This window comes from Tachypleus tridentatus, chromosome 11 (assembly GCF_004210375.1).
Source record: "Tachypleus tridentatus isolate NWPU-2018 chromosome 11, ASM421037v1, whole genome shotgun sequence".
Lineage (NCBI taxonomy): Eukaryota > Metazoa > Arthropoda > Merostomata > Xiphosura > Limulidae > Tachypleus > Tachypleus tridentatus.
Window position 1 is genome coordinate 69,920,539 of NC_134835.1, and position 25,461 is coordinate 69,945,999.

At 30.3% G+C, this 25,461-nt stretch overlaps 1 protein-coding gene across 1 annotated transcript in view; it reads left to right on the forward strand.

Annotated features, from left to right (window-relative positions):
- The window catches only part of LOC143231375 (protein phosphatase 1 regulatory subunit 12B-like), a 120,404-nt gene that overhangs the window by 57,550 nt on the left and 37,393 nt on the right, over positions 1-25,461 (forward strand). The window contains exons 9-19 of the mRNA XM_076465920.1: positions 471-561; positions 2,760-2,835; positions 3,280-3,444; positions 3,794-3,840; positions 4,480-4,614; positions 6,445-6,535; positions 6,894-7,109; positions 10,345-10,552; positions 16,214-16,323; positions 22,042-22,128; positions 24,701-24,765. Coding sequence (XP_076322035.1) covers positions 471-561; positions 2,760-2,835; positions 3,280-3,444; positions 3,794-3,840; positions 4,480-4,614; positions 6,445-6,535; positions 6,894-7,109; positions 10,345-10,552; positions 16,214-16,323; positions 22,042-22,128; positions 24,701-24,765 — 1,291 coding nt within the window. The remainder of the gene's footprint in view (positions 1-470; positions 562-2,759; positions 2,836-3,279; positions 3,445-3,793; positions 3,841-4,479; positions 4,615-6,444; positions 6,536-6,893; positions 7,110-10,344; positions 10,553-16,213; positions 16,324-22,041; positions 22,129-24,700; positions 24,766-25,461) is intronic.

Here is a 25,461-nt window from a genome sequence, read left to right on the forward strand (position 1 = left end):
TATGTTCTTATATGCATTAATTAAATAAATAAAAATATATTTAATGTAGTAGTTCTATTAGTATAAAATAAAAGTATGTTTAAGTTTCATCTACAATCAACAGCAAAAAACATGGTCCAGGTAAGTACTATATTTCTTGTTTTTTAAGAGTATTCTTTATTTATTATTATAAAAGTAACTATGGTATAAATATTAAGAACTCATTAGCTTAGATAAGGTAAAATAAAGAAAACTGATGATAAAAATTCTTCACCATATATGCTTGTGAGCAACTTGTTGGTTACATAATTTGATACGGTAACATGAGAAGTATGTTCTCAAAGTGATTCACAACTTGTGTGACAGGATTATTAGTTATGAATGGTTCAAAAAACATTAAAACTGTAGAATTAAATATAAGTGAATGTATACTGTTACAAGCTTTAAACTATTTTGGATAAACACTTGCAGTTTTCTATTACAATTCTTAGTCATTCCGAAAAGAGAAAATGATGATTTAGATTTATTTCCTAATTTTTATGGTGGTAACAAGTTTGGTCAAGTTGATGGACCCCACGTGGTGTTAGTTATATTATATATTTACTTAGGAGGTTTTACGAATTATGCAAATGAAATTGAAAATTTTTCAGATGAAGAAAAGTAATTTAACATGAAAATCACTTTGTTCTTAGAACCATCAGCATTCTAACTCCAAGTAATTACAGACAATGTTTGAGTACAAATAATTAAAAAGTTTCTTTGTTTACAAAAGACTTTATGAAAGCTTGCTTTCTGGGAATATACATTAAGTACTCTCAGAAGTTTAGTATTCAAACCACCTTTGTTACGAGGTTGCGTGAAGTGCACAAGCCTCTTGTAACAGAATTAATATGAATTTACATCACATATTTTGTGCCCCACAGCTTTGATTAATGTCAAGTGATCTGTAACTTTTTAACTTCTTGTTCTATTTATTGTGCTTTTAGCTTTTTTAGACTATTTCTTTTTCTAAAGAGAAAGTTTAAATCTCTGCAGTGTCTGAAAATTAGATGACTATAACAAAGGTAAAATTTAAAAAAACAAAAAAGTTTTAAAATCTGAAAGATTGTGTTACCTAGAATTTTGTAATTGTATGTTTATTTAAATGATCACTTTTGCTTCTGCAGTCATAAAAATTAATAACAGGGAATGAAAGCTAAAACATACACTTTAGATCTAATGCATGATAACCATTGAATGTTTTTAGAACCTTAGTTAATTTATTTTGGTAAAAGTACACTTTATTATAAAGTAAAAACTACTATTTAATGTAATTCTATGCTATGCCATTATACAACATGCACATAAAAGTTAAACCAAGAGATGTGTAGCTTAATGTTAAACATTCTCAGACTATGAACCTGAAAATTTGTGGGTCACAATCAGTTTTGTTAAATGTTTGCTTTGCACTTTGTGACAGTGGGTGTAGTGCAAGAATAATCATGAAATCTCATTATTATGTCAGGTTAAGGCACCTAAACTAATGTTTTTCCTCTAGTCTATCAATTAGGGTTGGTTATATGTAAATTGCCATTCATGTAGTTTTGCATAATATTTCTTATATATATATATAAGCTGTTGACCTTAAAGCCAGGTTTCATACATGCTAATTGAAAAAATATAATCACAGTTTCATGACATCATGAGAAATCCTGCTGTATTGAAATACATTTTGCAATAAAACTGTTAACTTGATAACTGTTAAAAATATTATAGAGTATTTATCTCCGTATGTCTTATTCATCTATTTACTTAACAAAATGTTAGCTTTGTAACTAAAATTAAAAAATGGGAAAAGAAATAAAACTACTGTAATCTTTTCAAATTACATAAGTTGCTCATCCTGCAAAGCATATACGTGTCTTCTTCTTCAGTTTTAAAAATGAAAATTATGCACTCTTGTTCACAGTCTTTGTTTAATTTTTTATTTTTAAGCCATGAGGAGTTATCCAGAAAATGTTGAAATTTTCATGACTTTACTATTTTTCCAGCAATAAAACAAAATTACTGCAAGTGTTTTTTAGTGGTGTGACTGTAAAGGTGAAAGTTCAGTGTGCACCCTTTTACAAAGTTTGATTGATAAAATTGTAAAATCTGCTTTAAAGTGCTTTAAAAATAACCTGTATTTTACCCTGATTTGCTGCTAAGTAAATCAATAATTAATAAGCATGCCAAGTGCAGTAGAAATGTTGGACTGAGTGCTTGCATGTAATCATCGGATAGCCACAGCCATTATATTCTTACTTTATCCCTTTTAAATTTTACGTAATATACACTAATCCTAATACCAGCAGCATAAAGCAGTGAATTCAATTCGCATCTACTTGTAAAAATTTTGTTTTCTTGTAAATATGCAACACCAACAGTGAGTGAGAAAAAATACTGATTAATAAAAATCAATAATACCCTCCTCTTCTTCATCTGGCCACTCTAGTTTTTTTCAAGTAGTCCAACAAAACAAAATTAGCATTTGCAGTTTGTATTTGTGTTGTTACTCGATCAAAAAAAATTAGTAAAATATACACTGACAAAATTTTAGACCTGGATGTTTTAGTTATAATTTTATTTGGAGATTGTTTAAGGGAAATGCTCAGACCGTATATATATATTTTTTTTAATTTGATATTATTTGCTTTCTTAAAAGATACAAGATGCTAGACTGGAAAGGTTAAGTTGTTTATGGTGTTACCTTTTTTATTTTGTTTTCCATTCTAATTTTCATGTAATTATTTTTTATCCAGTAAAAAAAATGAAGCCAACATTGTAGATAGTCTTTCAGAGATCATCCCTTCAACAGAAATAACCAAAGAGGAGGAAGTAAGTGAAGGGTTATAATTTAGACCTTGAAACTCGTACAAATAAAAGTAAAAATATGTTGGTGTTGATTTATCTTTAATAAATGATTCATTGCTTGAATTAATTCCAAAAAGTGTTAAATTTTAATTTTTAAAATATTTTGTTAAGAGACAAGTCATGTACAGGAAAAGAAAAATCATTACAATACAATATATTATTCAATGTAGAACAAATATGTGTTTGTATGATGTTAATCAAAGCAAAGTAGTTACTGATAAAAAGCAAACAAAAACTCATTTGAAGAGTATAATGATTAAATATTTGAAGAGTATAATGATTAAATATTTGAAGCTAGAGTTTAACTTGAATATTTTTATTCAATGATTTATTATAATGAAAAAATTCAGACTTAGGAAATCAAATACTTCCTGCAATAATGAAAAGTAAAAAAAGATTTGTTTTTAGCTTCCAGTACGAAAATATGCTACTAATAAGGAACAACAAAATGATGTGGCTCCTTGGAGAAGAAGAAATGAACCAACAGCTCCATTAAAAAGTTCCCAAGACATTGTAAAAGAAGAGCCCATCCTGGTCCTTAGAAAACCCAAAAAATCCAGAACAATAGACGAAGTAATAATCAATTGTATATCTGTTCAGAGACGTATGGCTGATATTAAGTTTCTCCCAGTTGTGAGAAAATGTCACCTTTTGTAAATGTATATCTTATCTCCATTATTATTAGTCTTATGATTTTCTCATGTCTTGTTTATTTTGCTTTATATAAGTGAATTCAGCAAAATTTAACATTTTTACCACAGAAGGCTTGTAGGAGTTACTTTATTGAAAAACATATTTCTTGAAGAAAAATTTAGAAAATGTGGAAAATTTGTTTTATCAGTGTTATAGTTGAAACATGCAAAATAGAAAATAGTTTTTATTATCTTTATATGTGAGTGTTTAAAAAAAATTGTCATTTCAGGATAAAAAGACTAATGGACCATCATTTGAAGGACCAACTAAAGAACGGTGAGAAGTCCACAGAATTATATGTGTTTGAGTATTACATCAGAAACATCAAAATAATAAAAACATTATTGAATTAAAAATATTTACTTTTACTGAGTGAGAAAAAGAAAACAATGACATGAAAGAAAAACAATTTTTGTTAAAATGTTTTGTCTGCCAATTTGCCATCAGGGATAAGCCATATTTTAAATTAATGGTAAAAAACAGGCACTTGCAACTTTAATGTAGTTTATTATTTTGTGCAGTTTATGAAATTTTATGTGTTATGAAGGATTTGTAGATTAGTAAAAGATCTCTAGATAGCTGAAACATCAAACTTAACACATTTTTTTTTAATATTGAAATGGACGTCTAATTAGAAAAGAGTGTAATTAGCAAATAAAAAGTAATGATAAAAGCTGTGTTTAAAGTAGATACATGTTAAATGGATACTGTAATTATATTTTAGCCCAAATATGCTTTCATATTACACATCAGATATGATAAAGATTAAATAATTCAGTGTTTCATGTACAAGTGTGCAGTAATTGTAGAGTTAATAATTGATTTATGTTTGAATCCATGTTTTTATCTTTGGAAGGGTAGATGTAAATTTATGTGTACTTTTTAAAGTTTTAATGCATTAAATTGATAAAATAGGAAATCTAGTACAGAAGACATACCCTCAGTTGTGTCTTCAACAACTACTGTTACCACTCTATCTTCACCAACATCAACTCCAAGTACCCCACCTATTGGTGTTACTACACCCCCAGTAGAAGGGCAGGTGAGAAGGTATGTGCATGCAACACTTGATAATATGCAGTTTTTAACATGTTTGTTTGTTGCGAGATTAAAATCTACAAGTTTCCAAGCATGTGTGTCACCCACTTATTTTATTTCCAAAATATCCAAATATAAATAGTTAAAAACCTGATTAAAAGTTATATTTTTTAATACTAGTTATGAATTATTTGTGATAACGTAAATGCCATTTTGTATTCCATTGTCTCGTATTCAGTCTTTTGACATCTTGTGGGACAAGTGAGCTAAATGTTTTTTTCTTTAAAAACTCTACTGTATTCTTTTCCTCTCATATCACTGTCTGTCTTTGGGCCTTATCCTAGGATTGTTGGATGTCCCTGTATTGGTAGGTAAGTTTTGTTTTGTAGCAATTTAAATTTTATTTATTTTTTGGTTGGCTCGGATTCAAACACAGGACCTGCTGCACCCCAGGCAAGTACTTTACCAGCTTAGCTAGAGTGTTAAAATTGTGTAGCTTGCCAGTAAGTTACATTTTTTAGGAACTAACATTACCAGAAATTAAGTCAGTTTTCATTACTGTGGAAAGTGTTTTCTTCATAAAGACATGTTTATAGTATTTTGTTTACTGGAATGTTACTGTATAAAGAGCAACTGTTTGTAAAGTATGGAGAAATAATTTTAAATACAAGTATTGACTAATATTTAAAAATGTGTTCATCCAGGTTTTAAATTTTGGTGGTTGTATTTTTCTGTAAAGAAATTAATGTCAACTCATTTTATTTCCATTGTGCAGGTATGTGAAACTTAAAAGTGAGTCTGAAATGTTCAAACAAATAAGGATATAACTTGCACTACAGTTTTTACAGTTGATTTTTTCTTCATTGACTAACTTCATGAAATAAATAAATTGCAAATAAAATAAATTATTTTAAACTATATTTAACAAAAAATACTCAGTTATTAAAGATATATAGAAACATTTTAAATTTTCTATCATTCATGAATGATAGTTGTTAAACCATAATGTTTTCCTGATTGGAGGTGTATCACAATATTCTCAGTACGTTTTCTGTTCTTACAGTGAAATGTACTCAATAAAACTGTTTGGCACTTGCTAAAAATGTTCTAAGTAGGATCTAATTTCTGTGTGAAAGAATTCATAAAATATCATATTATATGCATAATTGTTTTAGTTGTGAAATGCCCAAATTGTATTGTGAAACACTTTCAGTATAAAAAAACAACACTTTTCTCATCTTAGTCATTCTATCTTTTTTTAATTTTGATCATAGTGTCATTTTATATATCTAATCAGTTTTATTATATTTTATTTATTATTATAATTTATCTGATATTTTATTTTGCTGATTTAAGTTGTCAGTTTTCAGCTGTAAATTATGCAAGCATGGTGTGACTGGCAAAGATTTACTGGTGAACAATTGGCACTTACCTTGCAGTGTGATATGGTAGCATGTCTTGTAACTAAAGAATATTCATGTAGTTTTTAGACATAATATAGCAAAAACAATTACCTATAATCTAATGGCATTATCAGAAACTATATATGATAAAAATTCAATTCTTTAATTGTTTAGTAACTACTTCAAAACAGTCTTGAATCTATTCATTACCTGTGACCACACCAAATCTCATCATTTTCAAAGGCATACTTAATTTGCATGTGGATGTATTATGAACTCATAACAACCTGCTGCCGAGATTAATTTTTGAATATTTCAACTCTATTTATATTTAAAAACTGGGAATAAATTAAGTTACAAATTTGTGTGTTAACTAACAGTTCAATGTCTTTAGATTAAAAACAAAACATACATTTATAATATGTTTGACATTGTGTAGGTCATCTGTGCTTCCAATACGAGATGAAGAGTCAGAAACAAGAAGAAAAGCCCATGCCAAACGTGTGAGAGAAACACGACGTTCCACTACGGTGCATCAGAGTTTCTATTATTCCATTTTTAGAAGTCCATTTGTTTGTGTATAGACACAGTAAATAAAAATCATAGTAACAGTTACATTTTTCTCAAACTGAAATATTAGAATCAGTTAAAGTTACAAATAACAAGTGTAGTTCAACTATTAATGTGAAGTACATTATGTAACTGTCTATTGCAAGTGAGTGTTTACAAATTATCATTCTCAAAATAGAACACATTATCCCCTGTCAAAAAATAATGCACTACCCATATTTAGAGAAACCAATAAAATTAATAGTTATTATCATTAGGTTACATATCTAAATGTTTATGTGAAGTACTTGTTTTATTTATATATACATATTTCTGTAGGGTGTAACATTAGAAGAGTTGAAGTCAGCAGAACAACAGTTTCTTCGAAAACAAAAAACAGAGGTTGAAAAGAAAGATAAAACCAAACAGACTACAGAACCAATTGCAACAACATCAGTGATCTCTACTGTTACTGCTACCACCACAACTACTACATCAAATTCAACACAAGAAAAGCGAGGATCATGGAGGATGCGTGGAAAAGAAAGTGAAAAGGTAAACAGTAAGTAGTTTGAGTTAAAGCTTCAAATTTCTTCTAACTGCATTTGATTGTTTTTTGTACACCAAAAATTAGATTGTTTTAATTTAGTAGTTTTACTCAAGATTTGTCCATGAATATATGGAATCAGAGCATTTACTAGTCTGAGTTAAATGTGATTTTTATGTTAACGTTAAAAATAATGTAATTCACCTTACAGTTTTTAAATTTAATATGCATATCCTCTAAAACCTCCTAAGTGAATATCAAACTGTTTTATTTCAGTAAAATTTCATACTTTATCTGTTAGATTTTTTACCATTGGACTCATTTGATTTGACCAGCCTTGTAACCATTACAAAACAAGGCTAGATTATTATTTTCTTTTTTTTTCTTTCCAGAATGATAGCAGATTATAACTGAAAACTACAATTGTTTATCCAAAATAGCTTAAGGCTTGTAACACTGTGCATCTGTTGCTACATTGTTTTATTGTTTTATTTCCTTTTGAACTTTTTTAATATCCTTGCAATGCAAATTGTAAATCATTCAGTGAAATTACTGTATTGAATGACATCATGCAAAAACTACTTGCATGCATACCTTTGTGATGAAACTTTTTATTATTTTTCATTACATTACCTAAAGCTTTTAAGTGTTAGATTAGTTACTTTTATAACAGAAAATAAGTAATATACATAAAAAACAAGAAATTTAATACTTATGTTTGGTTTTATGTTTTTTTTTACTATTGGCCCACTGATGACTTTTAAGCATAATATTATATTTTTGATGATGGTAACACTAGTAAATTAGGTAATTTTTACTCATTTGAAAAATACACATAATAAAACCAGATATTAACTTCCACAAAGCAAACAGTGTACTATAACTATTATAATTAAGCTGTTTTGTTAACTAAGACATAAATGCTTTAAAATAATTCCCTTAGCTTCTTATTCTGAACTGGGCAATAGAAACTTTCAGTCTTAGATGATCTAACTAAACAATTTCACATTATACATCATTTGATAAATTACAATTCTGTATTTCTATTGGTTAGAAGTGATTCAAAGCAGAGAGAATTATTGGTAATTAGTGAAAGAGAGGATGTGATGAGTGGTTCTGACTTTATAGCTTATGTATGTACAAGTAAAGAAGATTAAAGCTTATGAAAATTAGACTTTGCCTTAATAATATCTATACTGTAAGGAGCAACTGAAATTAAATTTAGTACATTATAGAGAGTTATTGAAAAAAATTAGCAGATGGTCAAAATGTAGGGGACTCATTTATATTTTCTTTTAAAGATTAAGAAATTAAAACTTGCATAATATTAAAATTTGATTTATTATCTATGCTTTCACTCTCTCAACATGTTCTCAGTCAGTTTGACCAAACATGATGTCTTTGTACTTATTTAAATTCTTTATAGTTTTGGTACTAATAATTTTTAACACAGTATATGTACGTTCACAACATTTGGCAGGCTTTCAGTAAATGTTGTCTTTCTCATAAAAAAAAATATTTTTAGTAAACTATTCTTAATAAAATAAGATTTGTCCATGAATATATTTAGTATTTTTGAAATAATCGTGTGGAAAGTTAAAATTAATAATACTTTTCTTAAACTCAAAAATTTCAGGTTACATTTGCATGATCACTAAAGCCTCCTTAATATATTTCAAATGTTTGTTTTCAATAAAACTTTATATTTTATTAGTTATTTTCTCTACTCTAACACTATACAAGATTGGCCAATTTTACTGACTTCATAACAAAAAAAAATCAAATATAAATTTAAATTAAACTGTTTTATTTCTAAGTAACTTAAAATTGTAATATGAAAGTACATTCATTTATCCTGAGTAGCTATAAACTAGTAATAATAATCCTCTATTTATACTTAAATTTTTTTTTTATTGCCCTTTAAGCCATGTCTAACTATTATTCACTTCATTCTAAATCACTTGGGAAACATGGAGCTTACATTATGTTACCACATTACCTTACTCACAATCACTTGGGAAACATGGAGCTTACATTATGTTACCACATTACCTTACTCACAATCACTTGGGAAACGTGGAGCTTACATTATGCTGTCACATTACTTTACTCACAAGCTACTCTAAGCGGCAAGTATGAATGCCTCATGAAATATTTTTTTTTATATTATTGTTAGTATATATTTTATTAACGTGAAGAGATCCATGTTTTTTACATGTTAGTTACTTTTATAATAATAAATAAAGAATAAACATGAAAAACAATAAAGTACTTACTCAAGTATTCTTTTTCTACTGTTTATTGTCAATGACACTTAATCCTACTTTTTTTTTATACTAATGGTTGAAATGCACTAAACAATTTTTACTTAATTAAATAATGCACTAAACAACATAGAATAATAACATGCAAAAAGTGTAGTTTCTCCTAACAATCAGTTTTTCTCTCTCTTACTATGCGACAAGAGGCATTACAAGTTCGTCCAAGCTAGTTATTATCTTTCCCATGGGAATGAAGCTTGTATTAACAGAGAAAATGTGTTCAGAACACAATGTAATATAATATATCATTTGATAGATGAAAACCTTAGCATTCTATTGGTAATTGGGAATACAGAATCAAATATAAGAGAGAACTGTTAACACGTCTTGGAAGATAAATGTGATAGGTGAATGTGGGAAGAGTAGTCTGATTTGTTATTTGATGGTTCAGTAACCAAACAAGATTCAAGGTTATAAAAATTATGGTTTGTTTGAGCAATGATGACTTATAGTGAGTAATTTTGCAATACATTTTGTACTTACTAGAGGGGTGGTGAATAAAATAGAAAAGAGGAGATGCCTAGAAAAAATGTTATTTCTCACATTAGAGGAAATTCAGAATTTTGTTTAGATATTGCTTTATGAAATTGAGAGCTTAAAATTTATATACTATTAAAATATAAATTATTAGCTATGATTTTATACAGTACTAACTGGCATAGCATAAATAAAAAAATAGTTTGTTTTGAATGTAAGTCACTAAAACCTTGTGACATGTAGTAAAGGATGCCCATGGTGATAAGGTTAATAACAAGTTTATTTGTATTTGTTGATATTAATTTAGTTTAATTAAATTTGGAATCTAATGCTCTACAAGGTTGTGATATATGCACTTTGACCTATTTGTAGAGAGATAAAGGAGTTTAAGTAGTTATTTTATTCATGCTTTAAATGATGGTAAACCTAATTTTTTTAAACATAGGCTGAACAAGCTCCAATTAGAAAGTCCCAGAATCTTCCTGCTACTGGTGCCACAGCTGGTCCAAACTTAGATGCTGGTACACCTGCTGTTACTTTCACTGCCCCAGCCCGCACAAGACAACAACTTGCTGTTACAAATGTACCTGAAAGCCCTGAGACCACTCAGTCAGTTACCCTTCCTCTTAGACCACGACCAGTTCCAAGTGAAGGTAAGAATTCTTTGTTGTTTTGAAAATATGTATTATAGAGTTTCACATAGCAAGCAGAAAATATAAGTAATTAGTTATAAAATTTTTTGATTGCTGGAGAGTAAGATTTAGAACACACCCAGAACAAAAAACTTTAACATTGCTTGTCCTGGACGATATTTTGCCATTTTTGCATTTTTATTCATAAAAATTAATAGCTTCCAAATGTCATTACATGAACTTATGATAACAGTTGAATATTTTTTAACATAAATTTATAATATGAGTTAATTCTATTAAAAGAACTTTTACAATAGAGTATCTTGCATGCATCTATAAAACAAATATACATAGATAGTATTTACTTATTCTAACACTTGCTATGATCATCTTCTTTTCTGCACAGGTAATAAGATTTTCACACACTACTTTCATACCATGGTATGCAAATAAACTTGGCACAAACTTAGCTAATAATCCAAATTTTAGTTTTATGTTTTATGTTCTTAATTTTATAAGGCAATATTCAAACAAATTCTGAATTTAACCTAGTATGAGAATGGTAACATTTGCCCTCTAACTATTCCTTTTCCTCTTATTTATTTATCAACTTTCCAAGAAATACTTAATTTAATGCAAATTACTCATTATTATTGTGTCATTGCTCTGGTAGAGCATAATTTTTATATCTTTAAATTATATTTCAGAAATTGCCAGTTCTGTGAGATTTAATACAATATTATATATAACCAATAGAAAGTTGAATTACTATTCAATCAAATGATGTATTACACTGTGTTTTCCATACATAAAATTATCTATTTCACTTCCAATTCAAACTTTATTTCCAGAGGACACATTAACAAGCTTATCTGAATTTTTAACAAAATCTTTCATAATTATAAATGCAGACAAATTCTAATAGTTATGGAACATCGTTTACTTTTGACTTGTTATTATTACGTGTTTTCTGGTGCATTATTTAATTAAATAAAAATTATTTAGTGCAGGAATACTCTTAGTATAATAAAGTAGGATTAAGTTTCATCAACAGTCGACAGCAAAAGAGATGAAGATCCTGATAAATACTATATTTCTTTTTTTTTATGTGTATTCTTTATTTATTATTGTAAAAATAAGTAAAATGTAATAATTCAAAACTGTGTAGGTTATATTAGGTAAAATAAATAATGATAATCAAAATGTTTGTGATGTACACTTTCAAGCAGAACATGTGTAGCTCTTGTATTAAGTAATTCAATAAGGTAATGTGAGCTACATGTTCACCAAGTGATATACAACTTTTGTAGTAAGAATATTGCTTAGACATTATTAAAGGGCAATAAAAAATTAAAATTTAAGTAAAAAGAGATGTGTACTGTTTGAGTTTAAAACTATTAAGAATAAACAAATGTAATTTTATGTTGCAATGTGAAGTAATTCTAAAAAGAAAAGAATGGGTAATTTAGATTTATTTCAATTTTTTTTATGGTTATGAGATTAGTCAAATTGACCACTCTTGTATTAAAGTATAGTAGAGAAAATAACAGATAAAATATAAAGTTTTATTGAAAAACATTTGAAATTTATTTAGAAGGTTTTAGAGATTATGTAAATGAAACTTGTATCTTTCAGATGAAGAAAAGCATTTCTAATCTTCATGTAAAATATCACTTTGTTCTTGGAACAGTTAACAATTTGACTCCATATATTCATGGAGTAATTAAAGTGAAAATACTTCATTAAAAGTTCTGATTTTTTTTGTCTACAAATGACTGTTAATGCATAACAAAACACTTATAGAATCTTATGAAGATAAAGCATATTAGAAGCTATAATGTGGAAACTCTAGAGGTTAATTCTTAGGTTGAATTGATTGAGCTCTTAGCAAGATAGTTTAACATTAAAGTTATTTCTATAAAACTTTTATAAATTACATAGCTGGTTTCAAAAAAAAAAGCTTTGCTAATCTCTGAGAACATGCTAGTGTAAAGCTCATCATAAATATCCATTAATTTCACATGACCAGCAAGAGTTTTTCTAAAGTGACTGCCTAAGCAATTGTTTCAACAAAGTAAATAAGCAGGGAAGCTATTGAAGATAGTTTATTACCTTAACCTACAAAAAAAAAAAACTATGATGCAACTATATATTCATTATATGAATTTATGTGATCAAAGAGATGCTTCAGACATAAAGGTTTTTAAATTTAGAACTTTTATAAAAGTTGAAAGGAATTCAATAACAAATATATCTCGACAAAGCTAATAATCCCAGCTTTCAGGTAGTTTATTTATGTTTTTGTTAGCTATGAATATGCTAACTGTAAATCAAAAGAGTACACTTAGTTGAATTTTGATGACACAAATTTCAAAGTTTCACTCCTTTGAAACTATTTGAACTAGAAATAAGCATAGTTTTAATGTATCCAGATAAACATTTATACCCAATGACTTCAAAATTTGGATTTACCCCATGGCTACAAAAAAACGTTTTCTTGTTGCAGTAGAAGTAAGCCTGGATGTTTATATGCCTAGGTTGATTGACCCACATGGTAATGCGTGCTTTATCCCTCTGTGTATAAGAGCTGATATTATTGCTTTATGGATGAACTTTTTATATGTTACATTTATTATGTTTATCTGTGACTTTTAAGGACTATAGTATATATCCTCTTAGAAACTAATATATGATGGAGGATTTGAAATTTGCTGATATAAGGTGTTTCTATGTGGGTAGTTGAAACGTTTTTGGGAATCAACATGAAACTCAGTTGCACAGTGAAAGGGTTAAAATAGTTATAACTATCTTGTAGGTGATGTTATTCATAATAAGGGTTTCCTTTGTCAGAAGTTTTTATTAAAAATTTATGGTTTTCTTTAACACTATAAGTCTATTTCTGAGATGTAATATTGTGTATTTCAGCAAAGCTTTTCATTCTTTTAATGATGTTTACTAAGTAGTATTTTATACAAGCAAGAAAACTTTCATGTACTTGGTGGCTGTATTTTGAGAGTATCAAATAGACATGTGAAATAAAATTGGCTCTTACTTTTTGGAATATCAGTAGAAGAAAATACCTTAATTACACTCTGTAACAAAAACTTTGTTCCTGGATAGTATGTGTTATTTCTTAATTGCTTATGTTGTGAAAGTAGAGAAAATGGCCATTATTTCCTTCAAACTTTGCTCTTGTGACCTGGATAATGAAATTTAAAAATTAATCTATTTTCTATGTAAAAAGGGGCATATTTGCACATTTTCATTTACATAAGGTCTGAATAAAACAACATATGAATCAAGATTTACATGTATTTATACTAAAGTTGTATAAAAATGAACAAAAATGTTTAGAAGTGAATAGTTTTTCAAGATTTGTCTGTAATGTAAATCACTTTCAGGTATCAGCCCCCAAATATAGTCTCCCATCATGTTTTCCTTATATGCTTCCAGGTCACAAAAGCAAAGTTTGAAGAGAAAAATAGGTCTTTTTCCTTTTACTTTAGGCATAAACAGTTGGGAAATAACACTTTCTGCCCAGGAACAAGAAAAAGTAAAAATTTTGTTACATAGTGTTATATGTGTTTTGTTCTTACTCATCATTTTTTTCTCTTCTCGATTTCTTTAACCAGTGAAGATAGATCACTTAAGTATGTATATACATTTTTTGTAAACTAAATATAATTTGAAGTTTTGTGTTATCTAATGGTTTGTTCATGAATAAAAACCTTGGGCCTTTAAATAAAATTGACAAAACATGCAGTGGAAGTACTACAGAGTGTTCGGAAAGTCACTGTGCACTTATATGTGTATATGATTACAAAACTGCACAGTGACTTTCCAAACACCCTGTAGATGGTTTCTTATTACAAGTTAAAAGTTCTTGGTTAACACTAGGTGTTCTTGTTATCTTGTTGGTTTTAATATTTGAATTACTTTTAAGTAACTATAGGAGTTTTTGTTGTAAACAATATCTACACTCTCGTTTCTCATGTTCCATAATAGAAACAGCTTAATTATTAATCCATGCTAGTGATTTGGAATCAGTGTGTTCAATTATTACTGACAAAAATTAAGTGATGTTCTTGTATGATAAACCTTTTTTTTTCCTAAATTATTAGTAAATCCCTTTAAGTGAACCAATCACACTGCTTTGAGATCTAAGATTCTCCAAAGAAGTGTAAGGAACTTTTAGACTTGCATATTCCTTTTTTCAAAACAATCCCTGATTTGCACAGTTATCCTGATCCATGCTTTTTATGTCAACGTATGTGAAGTCATTATACAAAGTGCTGACTGGAGTAACTTAGACATTTTGGAACGTGAAACAAACAATGATAAACTCCATAACATCTAACTGCCATATACAAATAGAGATCCTTGTCACAACTAATTATTTTCCTGAGCTTACTGTAACTGTAAATATAAAAAAGCCTAACCTATTTACAAATTTAAGCCACAACTTAATAATCTTTGTAGTGTGTGTTATGATAACAGATAATTTTTTTAAGACACATTATTCTGGTATATTAAAAGTAACTATTACAAAAAACATTTTCTTGTAATTGTTACTCTTAATGTTTGTGTTTTCTACCCTCTAATTAAGTTCACTTTTCAAATATTTTTATTTTAGTAATAACTTAAAATTTGTAAATTTACATTCTGTAACTTATTTTCTGTTAATGTTCAAATAATGTTCACTAAAATTTTGGGCTGCACACCTGCAGCTATTTGTTTCATATGTTGACAAGTTTTACAGGAACAAAATCTTAATATTTATCTTCATCAAATGAAATTTGTAAGTGGAACAAACACTAACTTAAATTAGGGTTAGAAGTTTGTATATTTATTACTTTATTCAAAACAAATGTCTTTTATAAAATGTACAAGAAAAAAATTTAAACTGAAACATCTCAGTCATATTTTCATTTTATGGGTGATTTAAAAGGGGGAAATCAAACAAATATGAAAACTTAGTGTTAAATATCCTAGAAAACAAAAGATACTAATTGCCAAAAGTTAATCCCAGTAATATAGAGGGCATAAAAAACAAAAGCCAGACATTAAATTCACCGAAGTTATTTTAAACTGGTTAGTTTGTATTTATAATTAAAGTAAAATGGATTTGGAACTCTACTACTTTATGTAAATCGTACAGCATTTGGATTTGGAAACGATACTCTGAAATATTCCAACATTTTTGAAGCACATCTGAGTACTTCATTAGGATAGAGGTAAATGCACATAATACTATAGACTCACCATTCTCAAAAATACAAGCCTGGAAGATCAAGAAACTGACTTACAGATACATAAGCAAGTGAACAATATTGAATTCTTCTTTCTATAAAATAAAACTGATAATATTAAATATTTTTACAGATATTTTACTAAACAAACATATTCATTTTTTTCTGGTGCTATTACCTACATTTTATATTCTGTTTTGACATTTTTCAGTGTTATCTAAGAAAATTTAACACAAATGACATATAAAAAAATGACTGGTTTGAAGAATGATAACAACCAAGATTTTTTCAATATGTTAAAAGTTAGAAATTCAGTCATTGATAATAAAAATGGAAATTGCTGTATGTATATACTGTTCACAAAATATTTAGTTATGAGTCTAAATTATCTTGATTATTTTGGTTAAAAGTTTGTTTCTGATCTATTTCCCAGAGGCTGATAAAGACCATGAAAACAAAAATGCTCTTGGAACACAAGCAGCTATTCAGCGAAGAAAGAGACCAAAAAGGCGATCAACGGGTGTTGTTTACTGGGATAATGAGGTCAGTGAGATGTTGGCAATGTATGAACATTTAATAAAATTTTTAAGTTATTAAATTATTGAGTATAAATGAATGAAGAAACTTTTGAAATGGCACATTGAAAATTTAGCTGAGTTCATTCACATATTTCTCACAAAAATATTTTTAACTGGAAGCAGAACACTCAATTACCTTTTGTTGAATAATTACAAAACTAGAAAAATTTTGATAGTTATAAGACAGTCTACTTTTTATGTATTATTATTTTGCGTTCTTTGGTGCATTATGTAATTAAATAAAAAAAACATTAAATGTAGTGGTACCATTAGTATTAAGTAGGGTTGAATTTCATCAGTAGTCAACAGCATAAAAAAAAGAGAGAAGATCGGGAAGTAATATTTCTTGTTGTTCATGTGTATTCTTTATTTAGTATTATAAAAGTAACTGAATTAGAATGTTTCTACATTAGAAGCTGTACTCAAATAAGTGGTTGAGTCTAACAATGCAAAATGTATATTTTTTTCTTTATATTCATTGGCCTTAAGATTTTGGCCAGCAATGTATACATCTTTGAGGTATATAAAAATCCTGGAAAGTCATTAATAAATTACTAGATAAATCATTAAAAAATCGTTTAATATAGTAAAGAAAATCATGGGATTTGGTCCACTTTTGTGTGCAAGAACCCTGTAAGATACTGTGCTATACTAATTCGTAGGGCACTAAAACTTTATATCATGTGCAGTAAAAGATACATGGAGTGAGAGGATTAACTGTTTTATTTTTTAATGCAGAAATATGTGAATGGAAAAACAATTTTTTTCCATTTTCTGCTTTTCTATGGACTTAGTCTTCATTGTCTACAACAATTCCTCATATTTACTTACTTTGTTTTGTTCCTAGGCTTGTAAATTCAGAATCTTATCTAACCTGTGAGACCTACTCTATGGTAGACTGTCTAGCTTTTATTTCTGGTTTTTTTAGTCTGACGGTTGAGTCTTCCAGGTTTTCACCCACAGTCTGTCTCTTCTCTACTCCTCCTCACTCTATTCCATTTTGTATTCAGTGTCTCAAGAATTGTCTGAGGTGCATCATCATGGTAATATTTACACCCTTCATTTGGTTATCTCTCTCATCTACCAATTTTGGGCTCTTACTTTTAGCTTCACATTTACCTATCTTTACTTGATTCATGGGGACATTCCTTCTGCTTTGTTTTTGGATTGAAACAAAGACTTCATTTTACTTTGTACATTGGCTTTTTCTCATGCACCCCTTGCTTGGAAGATTCTTTTCATATCTGAATTATTCCTTGGGAGGCAGCTTTGCTGGGCTGGATTGTCAAAACCTCCAAGTTTTTTCTTGCACCAATCCTACATTTGATACTTCTGATCATCTTCAATTCTCATTTTGGTAAGCTTCAACTGTCATCATTTTGCTTATGAGAGATGAAATACATTATTTCATTTGAAAGGTGAACTAAAAATAGTCCATGGAATGGTATGGTCTGAATCAGGAAACTGGGTAATGTCTATACCATGACAGTGGGAACTAACAGATTTAGGGAAGATGTGTTAGGTGCTTTCCATTACCTCTGGTCTAACACAAACTTTGGAAAATATGCATATCCTAGGAGGCAGCACTAATTACCTGTCAGGATCCAATAAAGGGAAAAAGATCACTGAAAAAGAAATATTTAGTTAGCATTCTCAAAGATGTTATGTAGTTGTATGAAAGAACAGTGAATAGAGGGAGCCAAAATTCTGCAGGAGAAAAACAGACAACAAAGAATAAGAAAGATGTGTGTGTGAGTTTATCACACACCAGGATGAAAGGTTTTGTCCAAAATTTGGCAAAAATGAAATGCAAGAGAGTGAGACATTAGAAGAATTAGATGTGATGAAATGTGGAAAAATAATCATTCTCCTGTGTAGCTAAACTGTGAGGAAGAAAAACCTATTCTGGATAGAGCAGGAAATAAGTACACTGAAAAAGTGCATGAAACACTCATGGCAATATACATCCAAACAACAGTGGCCATGCACAACAAAAAGAAAAATATATACTTGCATGGAAGAGCATGTAAAAGTGCAAAGTTTCAGTCAGGCATGGTAGTAGTAAAAAGGGGCCAATGAAGAAGGAAGGTTCAAAGTAAAAGCAAAGTGGAGAAGACAGGAAAAGAATCAGAGAACAATGGGAAAGGTAAAAGGTAGAAAATAAAGCTGCCTGTAAACTAGCAACAAGGAGCATAGGCAATCCAAGGTCAATTAATGTAAAAAAGGCAAAAAGGTGAGCTATAATAATAAGATATGACGTAAGAGAGAGGCAGAAAGAAAAAAAAACTGACACATCAGATGATAGAAGAACAGAGTTGAAGAAGAAGAATGAAACAAGAAAAAAGGTTACATAATTGGAGAGTTGAGATCCATGGTGAAAGGACCGGACAAATCATACAAGAGAATCAGAAGGGACAACACTCCTGGGGGTAATAGAGAGACATAAGGGAAGGAAATAGGCACACAGAAAAACCTGAGATCAGTCCTAGGTGAAAGCATTGGCCAAAAGGCTGAAGAATGAGGAACTAGAGATCAGAAAAAGGGAAGTGTGATATTGAGAGTGGTGAAGACATCAATGAGAGGTGGATTCAATGGACAGCATGTAAGCCTAACTAAAAACCCAAGGGTGTGAAGACCATTCATTTAATTATCACTTACTGATTATTAGCTGCTGAGGTGGTGGACCTTGGAGGGTTTCTCACAATTGTGCATGGCACTGGTGGGATGTAGGGCAGTGGCAACTTTATCCCTGCAGTGTGGGTCACTCCTCAAACAACTTTTATGTTTTCCTCCTGCAATATGAGTTTGTTCAGTTGAGGTGAACACACACCTGACCATGCCCTAACCATACTACATTTCATGGCTCACCAATTAATTCTGCCCATCTCAGCAACACTTGGAGCTCCTTTACCCTTCTTTCCATTTCCTTCATATGAATGGTATATCTTGGTCAAAATGAGATGCGGTCTCCCACAAGTGTGTCCATCTTGTTATCAGGTGTCAATTTCCATGGGCTTTCCCTTCAGGCACTCTTTGAAGCTCATCTGGGTTTAATTTTTATATTATCTTCTCCACTACTTTGATGTGGTAATCTAGCTATGCTGTGCAGAGATGATGTATCACCTGGGCTGTTAACATTTTCCTTGGTTGAAAATGTATTTCTGAAGTGTTTTGAACGTTGATGTTGAAATCACATCACAACTAGTATGGTATAATTGTGTCCTTTATTTACATTTATTCTGTGAAAGCAGCTGATTTTTATATAATTTTGTGGTTTGAAAATATTGATATTTTTGCAATATTTTTTCCTCTTGCTCTTTGGAAAGTATGTGATCTCCACAACTTTCATAGAGAGTGCATTTCTTTACTGCAGTTCAAGGCACAAAATACAACACAGGGTGATCATGTGTGTTATTCTTAATGGAGCAAAATTATAAACCAATGGAGCTGGCAACACCAAAATTATATGCAATTCTGCAGATTCATTATGCAATTAAAACACCAGTCAAACATAATAGTTAACATAATTTATTATCCTTTAAAGGTGTGCTTGCAGTTTATCAAATTCAAATTCTTTATGAAACAATCTGTGCTATGTAATTTCATACAATAAAGTACAAATACAGGTTACTCAGGCACTCAACTGAGGTAAACTAAGACAAGAAGTACTGAATGTAAATTTAATGATGGTTTAATTTACTTTTATAGGTTTCCATCACCAATATGGCAAATAGCAAGTTTTTCTACTTGCCAGATTCTGACACTAATTGTATGTTCAGGGATTAGAAATTATTTTTTATCATGTGTCCAAATAACAAGCACTGGGCCACAATTTGTTAACCTTATGGATTTTCAGTAGTCCTCACTCTTCCAGAATGCTTTGCATTTCATGTAGTTGTACTGGTAACTGCATAAATCATAATACCAATTGTTTTAACAAATTTACAGAAATTAAAATTATAATGACACATTATGTAACTTTAACAAAAACTAACACTAATATGCTTCTATTTGGTAATAAAAACTATTGTTGCAAATCTCTAGTCAGCATGTTACCCCCATAGCTTTTTGCAGTTTTTAGTCAGAGTCATTCAAAAAAATTTGTTGTTGATGATCAAAGCATGGGTTATCCTCAGAGTCACTGTGTTCACTAAATGAAATAACATCTGGACCTGCAACAGACTTGCTTCATGTCATTCCAGGTATATATTCCTGTATAGTAATGACTGGTATAATATATGAAATCAAAGAATATTAGATCTGAGACCAGTCTCTTAATGTTAGTGTAAAATTTAAAACGTGTCTGGATTAGAGGTAAGCCATGTAAACTAGGTTAAAGCATAAAACCAGCATTTGAAACATACTTATAGCATGCATGCAAATTTACCCAATGAAGTGATATATCTAGATGTTATTTGATTAGGACACAATTATTATTATTAGGTGATGTAGGTTTTTATAACTACTGCAACTATTATATGTATATTAAGTTATATTTAATCACAACTTCAAATATTGACACCTGAGCAAAAATCCTATGTATATAATATACGTGTTAAGTACCCAAACCAGTACTAATTGTGTTGTGAAATTGAATGTGTTTTGAAGATTTGTATTCTTATTTGGTTTGGAAATGATAAGTGTATATTGTATTATCTGTTCAGGAGTATAAATACACATTAGAATATAAACAACTGATGCTGTTTAGTACATTAACAACTCATTATTGTTCTCACTGGGTTTAAGACTCAGATCTCGGATTTATCGTTCACAAATACAGCAAATGTAGCAGTTTGAGTTAGCAAGTGGGCAAAAAGAAATTTAGTTGCCCAATAGACAATCAACAGAGAGACTTTCACTCATTCTAAATGCTCTCAACTTGCTTCGCTAATGGGCAAATGTTAGTTTTTAACCTTGCAAATGGCAGAATGGTGAGCATTTAATGGTAGCATAGAGTTAGTGTTAATAAAATGCTGATTTATAGTATATAGAATTACTTTGATATCTGTGACAAAAGCCATTTTTTATATAATAGCAACAAAACAGGCTTTGTCTTCATAAAAAAGTCTGTATGATAGTGAACAAATTTTTCATTGTATATGATATGAACTAGTCTTTGTGTAAGAATAATAATATTGAAAATAGTGAAAGTATTTTTTTAATGGTAAAAAGATAATTTTAACATAACATTAAAAGAAAACAAGGGACCATCTAGAATTTTATATTCAGTAAATTTAACCAAAAAAACACAACTTCAAAGCCAGTTCTTTTCATTCAGATATTTATTAAGCTTTCCCTTAAACACCCTTAAATTAACTGCATCCTGAAGGTAATCTGAGACCACTCACCCTGTTAGAAAAATAAAGCTGTCTTAGCTGTAGCAGGCTTCTTTATATTTGTGTTCCCCAGTCTTATCTTTCTTACCATTACATATGAAAAAAATGATGCATTAACACTATCAATTCCTTTAACAACCCTAAACACCTCAATCAGCTCTCTTCTAACTCTTCGTTTCTCAAGAAGAGCAAAAGCTTTTATATAGTAGTATAGATGGCATGTAAAAGTTCTTTGTAACATGAATTAGTCTTTAATATTTTTTTAGTCAGTGACATTTTTATGGTTAGCTTAAACAAAAATGTATGTTCTCTTGGGACAATATGAATAAAATTATTCATGTTTATAGGGTCAAAGTGAGCAAAAAAGTAAAACTCAAGAACAGGAACAAGAGGATGTGGAAGAGAAGTCTCAAGAATTCAAAGGTGATGGAAAGGTAAGCCTTTTAAATATTCAAGTAAACTTCTTAATAATTCAAAGGTAACTTCACACTCATTAGAAGTGGTTAAAGATAGCACCAGACTTTTTGTAAATATAGTCATCTCATTCATTCTTGATGAAAAGGAATTTAAATGTGTGAAGTATTTTTTCTGGCATTAAATATAAATTATTACTATAATATCTTTAAGTATCAATTGTCTTCTATGAAGTGCATATTATAATAATTTTATACTTGTTTTCAATTTCAAAGTTTTAATTAAAATTCATAAGTGTGTTTTATTGTGCAAATGTGTTTTTTAATTTTATAGCATATTCTTATAAACAGAGAAAATATTTTCTGCTTACCTTCTCTAAGTACTATGAATTAATAAGACCAGTACAATCTCAAGGCTCCAACAATCTAAGGGTTCACAACATACATACACAGAGGGCTAAATATTTTGTATTAAAATGATTTTAAATATGCAAGTCAGCTAGTCATGGAACAACTACAGCCATTATAAAGTTGCAGTGGAATGGAATGTATCAAACTACATTTTGATATTATTATGCACTTACTATATAGTGTGATACCACCAAAAATCAATCACTTCTGATAGGTACTTACCTCCTTACACTCAAAACTATCTTGATTCTGGACATACCTCTAAGCATTGCTAAATTTTTTTGCTAACAGTTTACCAGTCTTTTATACCCTATTAGTTTTGTGCCATTCCAGAACTAGTGCTGATCATGTGACTGTCCTCCACCAATCATACTTCACTCTATATACTAGCAAAGCTAGCTCTATCAGGCTATTCTAGAGTGATCCTCACTTTAGTGATTGGTATTAGAGTGCATAGACATGTTTTAACTAGCTATCCATGTGACTACAGTTGTTTGTTGTTTTATGTTTTAAGTGAATTTCACTTTTACTTTAGTTGAGAAGCTAACTCGATGAGGTTTTCTTATCTAGTTGGAGGAGTCCATTCTTGACCCCTCTCAATCTCTTATTCCACTGGGTTTTGTTTTTTTTCCATTCCCATCTTCTTCAGGCCCAGCATTTTCCACTTTGCTTTAGAGATATGGAGCAGACAGTTTCAGTGGTCCTACTTTCTCTTTTGGTTTGCTCTCTTTTTTGGGGGAATGTGAGCTTCCTTGGAAACTTTTCATTTCCTTGAGCTTGCATGTGTTCCCTTAAGTGTACACTTCCATAATCTTTTGGATCATTCCAGTACCTTCCTTTTGGGATTACGGCTGACCTTTCTTGGTGGCTCAACAGGGAGCTGACCAAGTATCATCTGTTTGCTAATGTTTTTTTGGTGGGTTAGGGGATTTCCTCAGTTCTCAAGAGATTTTCAGTCAATGGTTCATCAAGGAGCCTACTCTCTGTTTCATCATCCAGGAACTTTTGGCAGTTTGTCAGGGTCTGTATCATTTTTATTCCACTCTTGAGAAGATGGATTGTTATGCTTCATCCCAACTGTTTCACTGTAGTTGGTAAACCAAATCCAGAACAGGCTCTGAATAATTGTTTTCCTTCTCTTGAGGAGATAAGTGGTTATGCTTCATTCTGACTGTTTTACTGTAGTTGGCAAACCAAATCCAGAACTATGTGTTTTCAGTGTTGTCCATCACATCCTGCCCACCTCTAAACCTATTGTAAAATATTACTTGTATCATCTTTCCCTTCAGACCTGTTTCCTGCTCTTCCTGGCATGAGGTCAGTTATTCTAATACTTATGCCATTAAGGTTTTCTTCATCTTCTACCATTCCTTGTATGTTATCCTTTATTTGGATCTGGTCTTCCTTTCCAAAACGTTGGTTTCCTAATATGGTATTGTAACCTTTTCTCCTGTTTTCTTACCTTCCATTTCTCATCTGTTCTTCTGTTCAGATTCTGATTGACTGCTTGGTCCATTTCGCTACCTGCTATGTCATGTGGCTTATACTGCCTCCTTTTGTGATTCTAGTCCCCATTGATTTGTTCCATGGAATTTCAATGATCTACTGCCTATTATGCTCACTGGTTGTGTTTGTCAACTCATAAGACTGATGTATTCTAACTTGTCCATGTAATGTTGACATTTGCATGGTGTTTCTTCACATCACATTTCTCATTTAACTATGTCTTTTGTTGCTTGAATCCTCCATCCTTTGGAAGAGATTGTTCAGGCTGGTATGTGGACAACTTCCAATACTTTTGTCACATGTTCACTGCACAATCTAGCTGTGTCTTTTTCCGGTGGGTATCATCTTTCTCCTTTGGTTATTCTATGCCTGTCTTTTTGCCTTTGACTAGGGTAAGTGAACATGTAATTATTTTATCTTATTTTGTTTATATATATCATTTTTCAGGACCTCACTTGACTGTAGGTGTTGTCTGGTCAGTTATGATTAATATTTTATTAACAGTAAATCTGTATATATCTATAAAACTCAATATTGAAATGAGGTGCTTCTGTAAGATCAACAGCCACTTATCCAATGAGATATGCATGTATATATGTAATTTTTACTACTGTTTCATACGTAAAGGATCATCACTCATGGCGATTCTTACAACTTGGAACTTTTTGCTTTTCAGAATAGGGAATTGCAGACACCCATTGTACTATCTCTAGTGTGTTGTTCCTCCAGACTCCTCAACATGTATTGCCACCACCCCCTCTCTTCTAGTGGAGCATAGAAGTCCTGGCTCTTTCCAGTTCTCAGTCATTGGAATGGTGGACCAAGAAGGTTTCATCTTGAGTGGTTTTTGTATAACAAACAAAATTGGATTTCATATATCATGTGTGTCCACTTGGGGAGAAGAAGGTTTTCATCATTAAGTCCATTGCAAAACAATGATTATACAATAACATACTATTCAAAATCCAAGGTTCTTTCCCTGGAAGTTTTTGCACAGAGTGACTACACTTGGACAAATTATTGGATATTATGTGTCCAAGGCATTTCCACTGACGTTTTTGTCTGGATGTACCATATCTGGCTTAATATGATGTATTCCAAGGTACTTCCCCTGGATGTTATTTTGCCCATGTAGAACTTACTTGGCTTATTCATATACAATTTATGGTCCTTCAGTCCTAGCCAATTTTAGTTATTTTATTTTCTCTAGCATCTTACTGTGGCTTACTGTCATTGTGTTTGATACTATAGCTGGTTACATGTGTAGATGAAGTATAACATGTCTGTTGACAATGGGCTGGTATTAAAACACTCAAGATCACACTCATGCTTGTAATTTTTTCTTCATTGTACATAACCAAGGTACTTCCCCTGGATGTTTTTCACCCAGGAGGACTACACTTAATAACTTATACAAAACATTTCTCCTGAATGTTT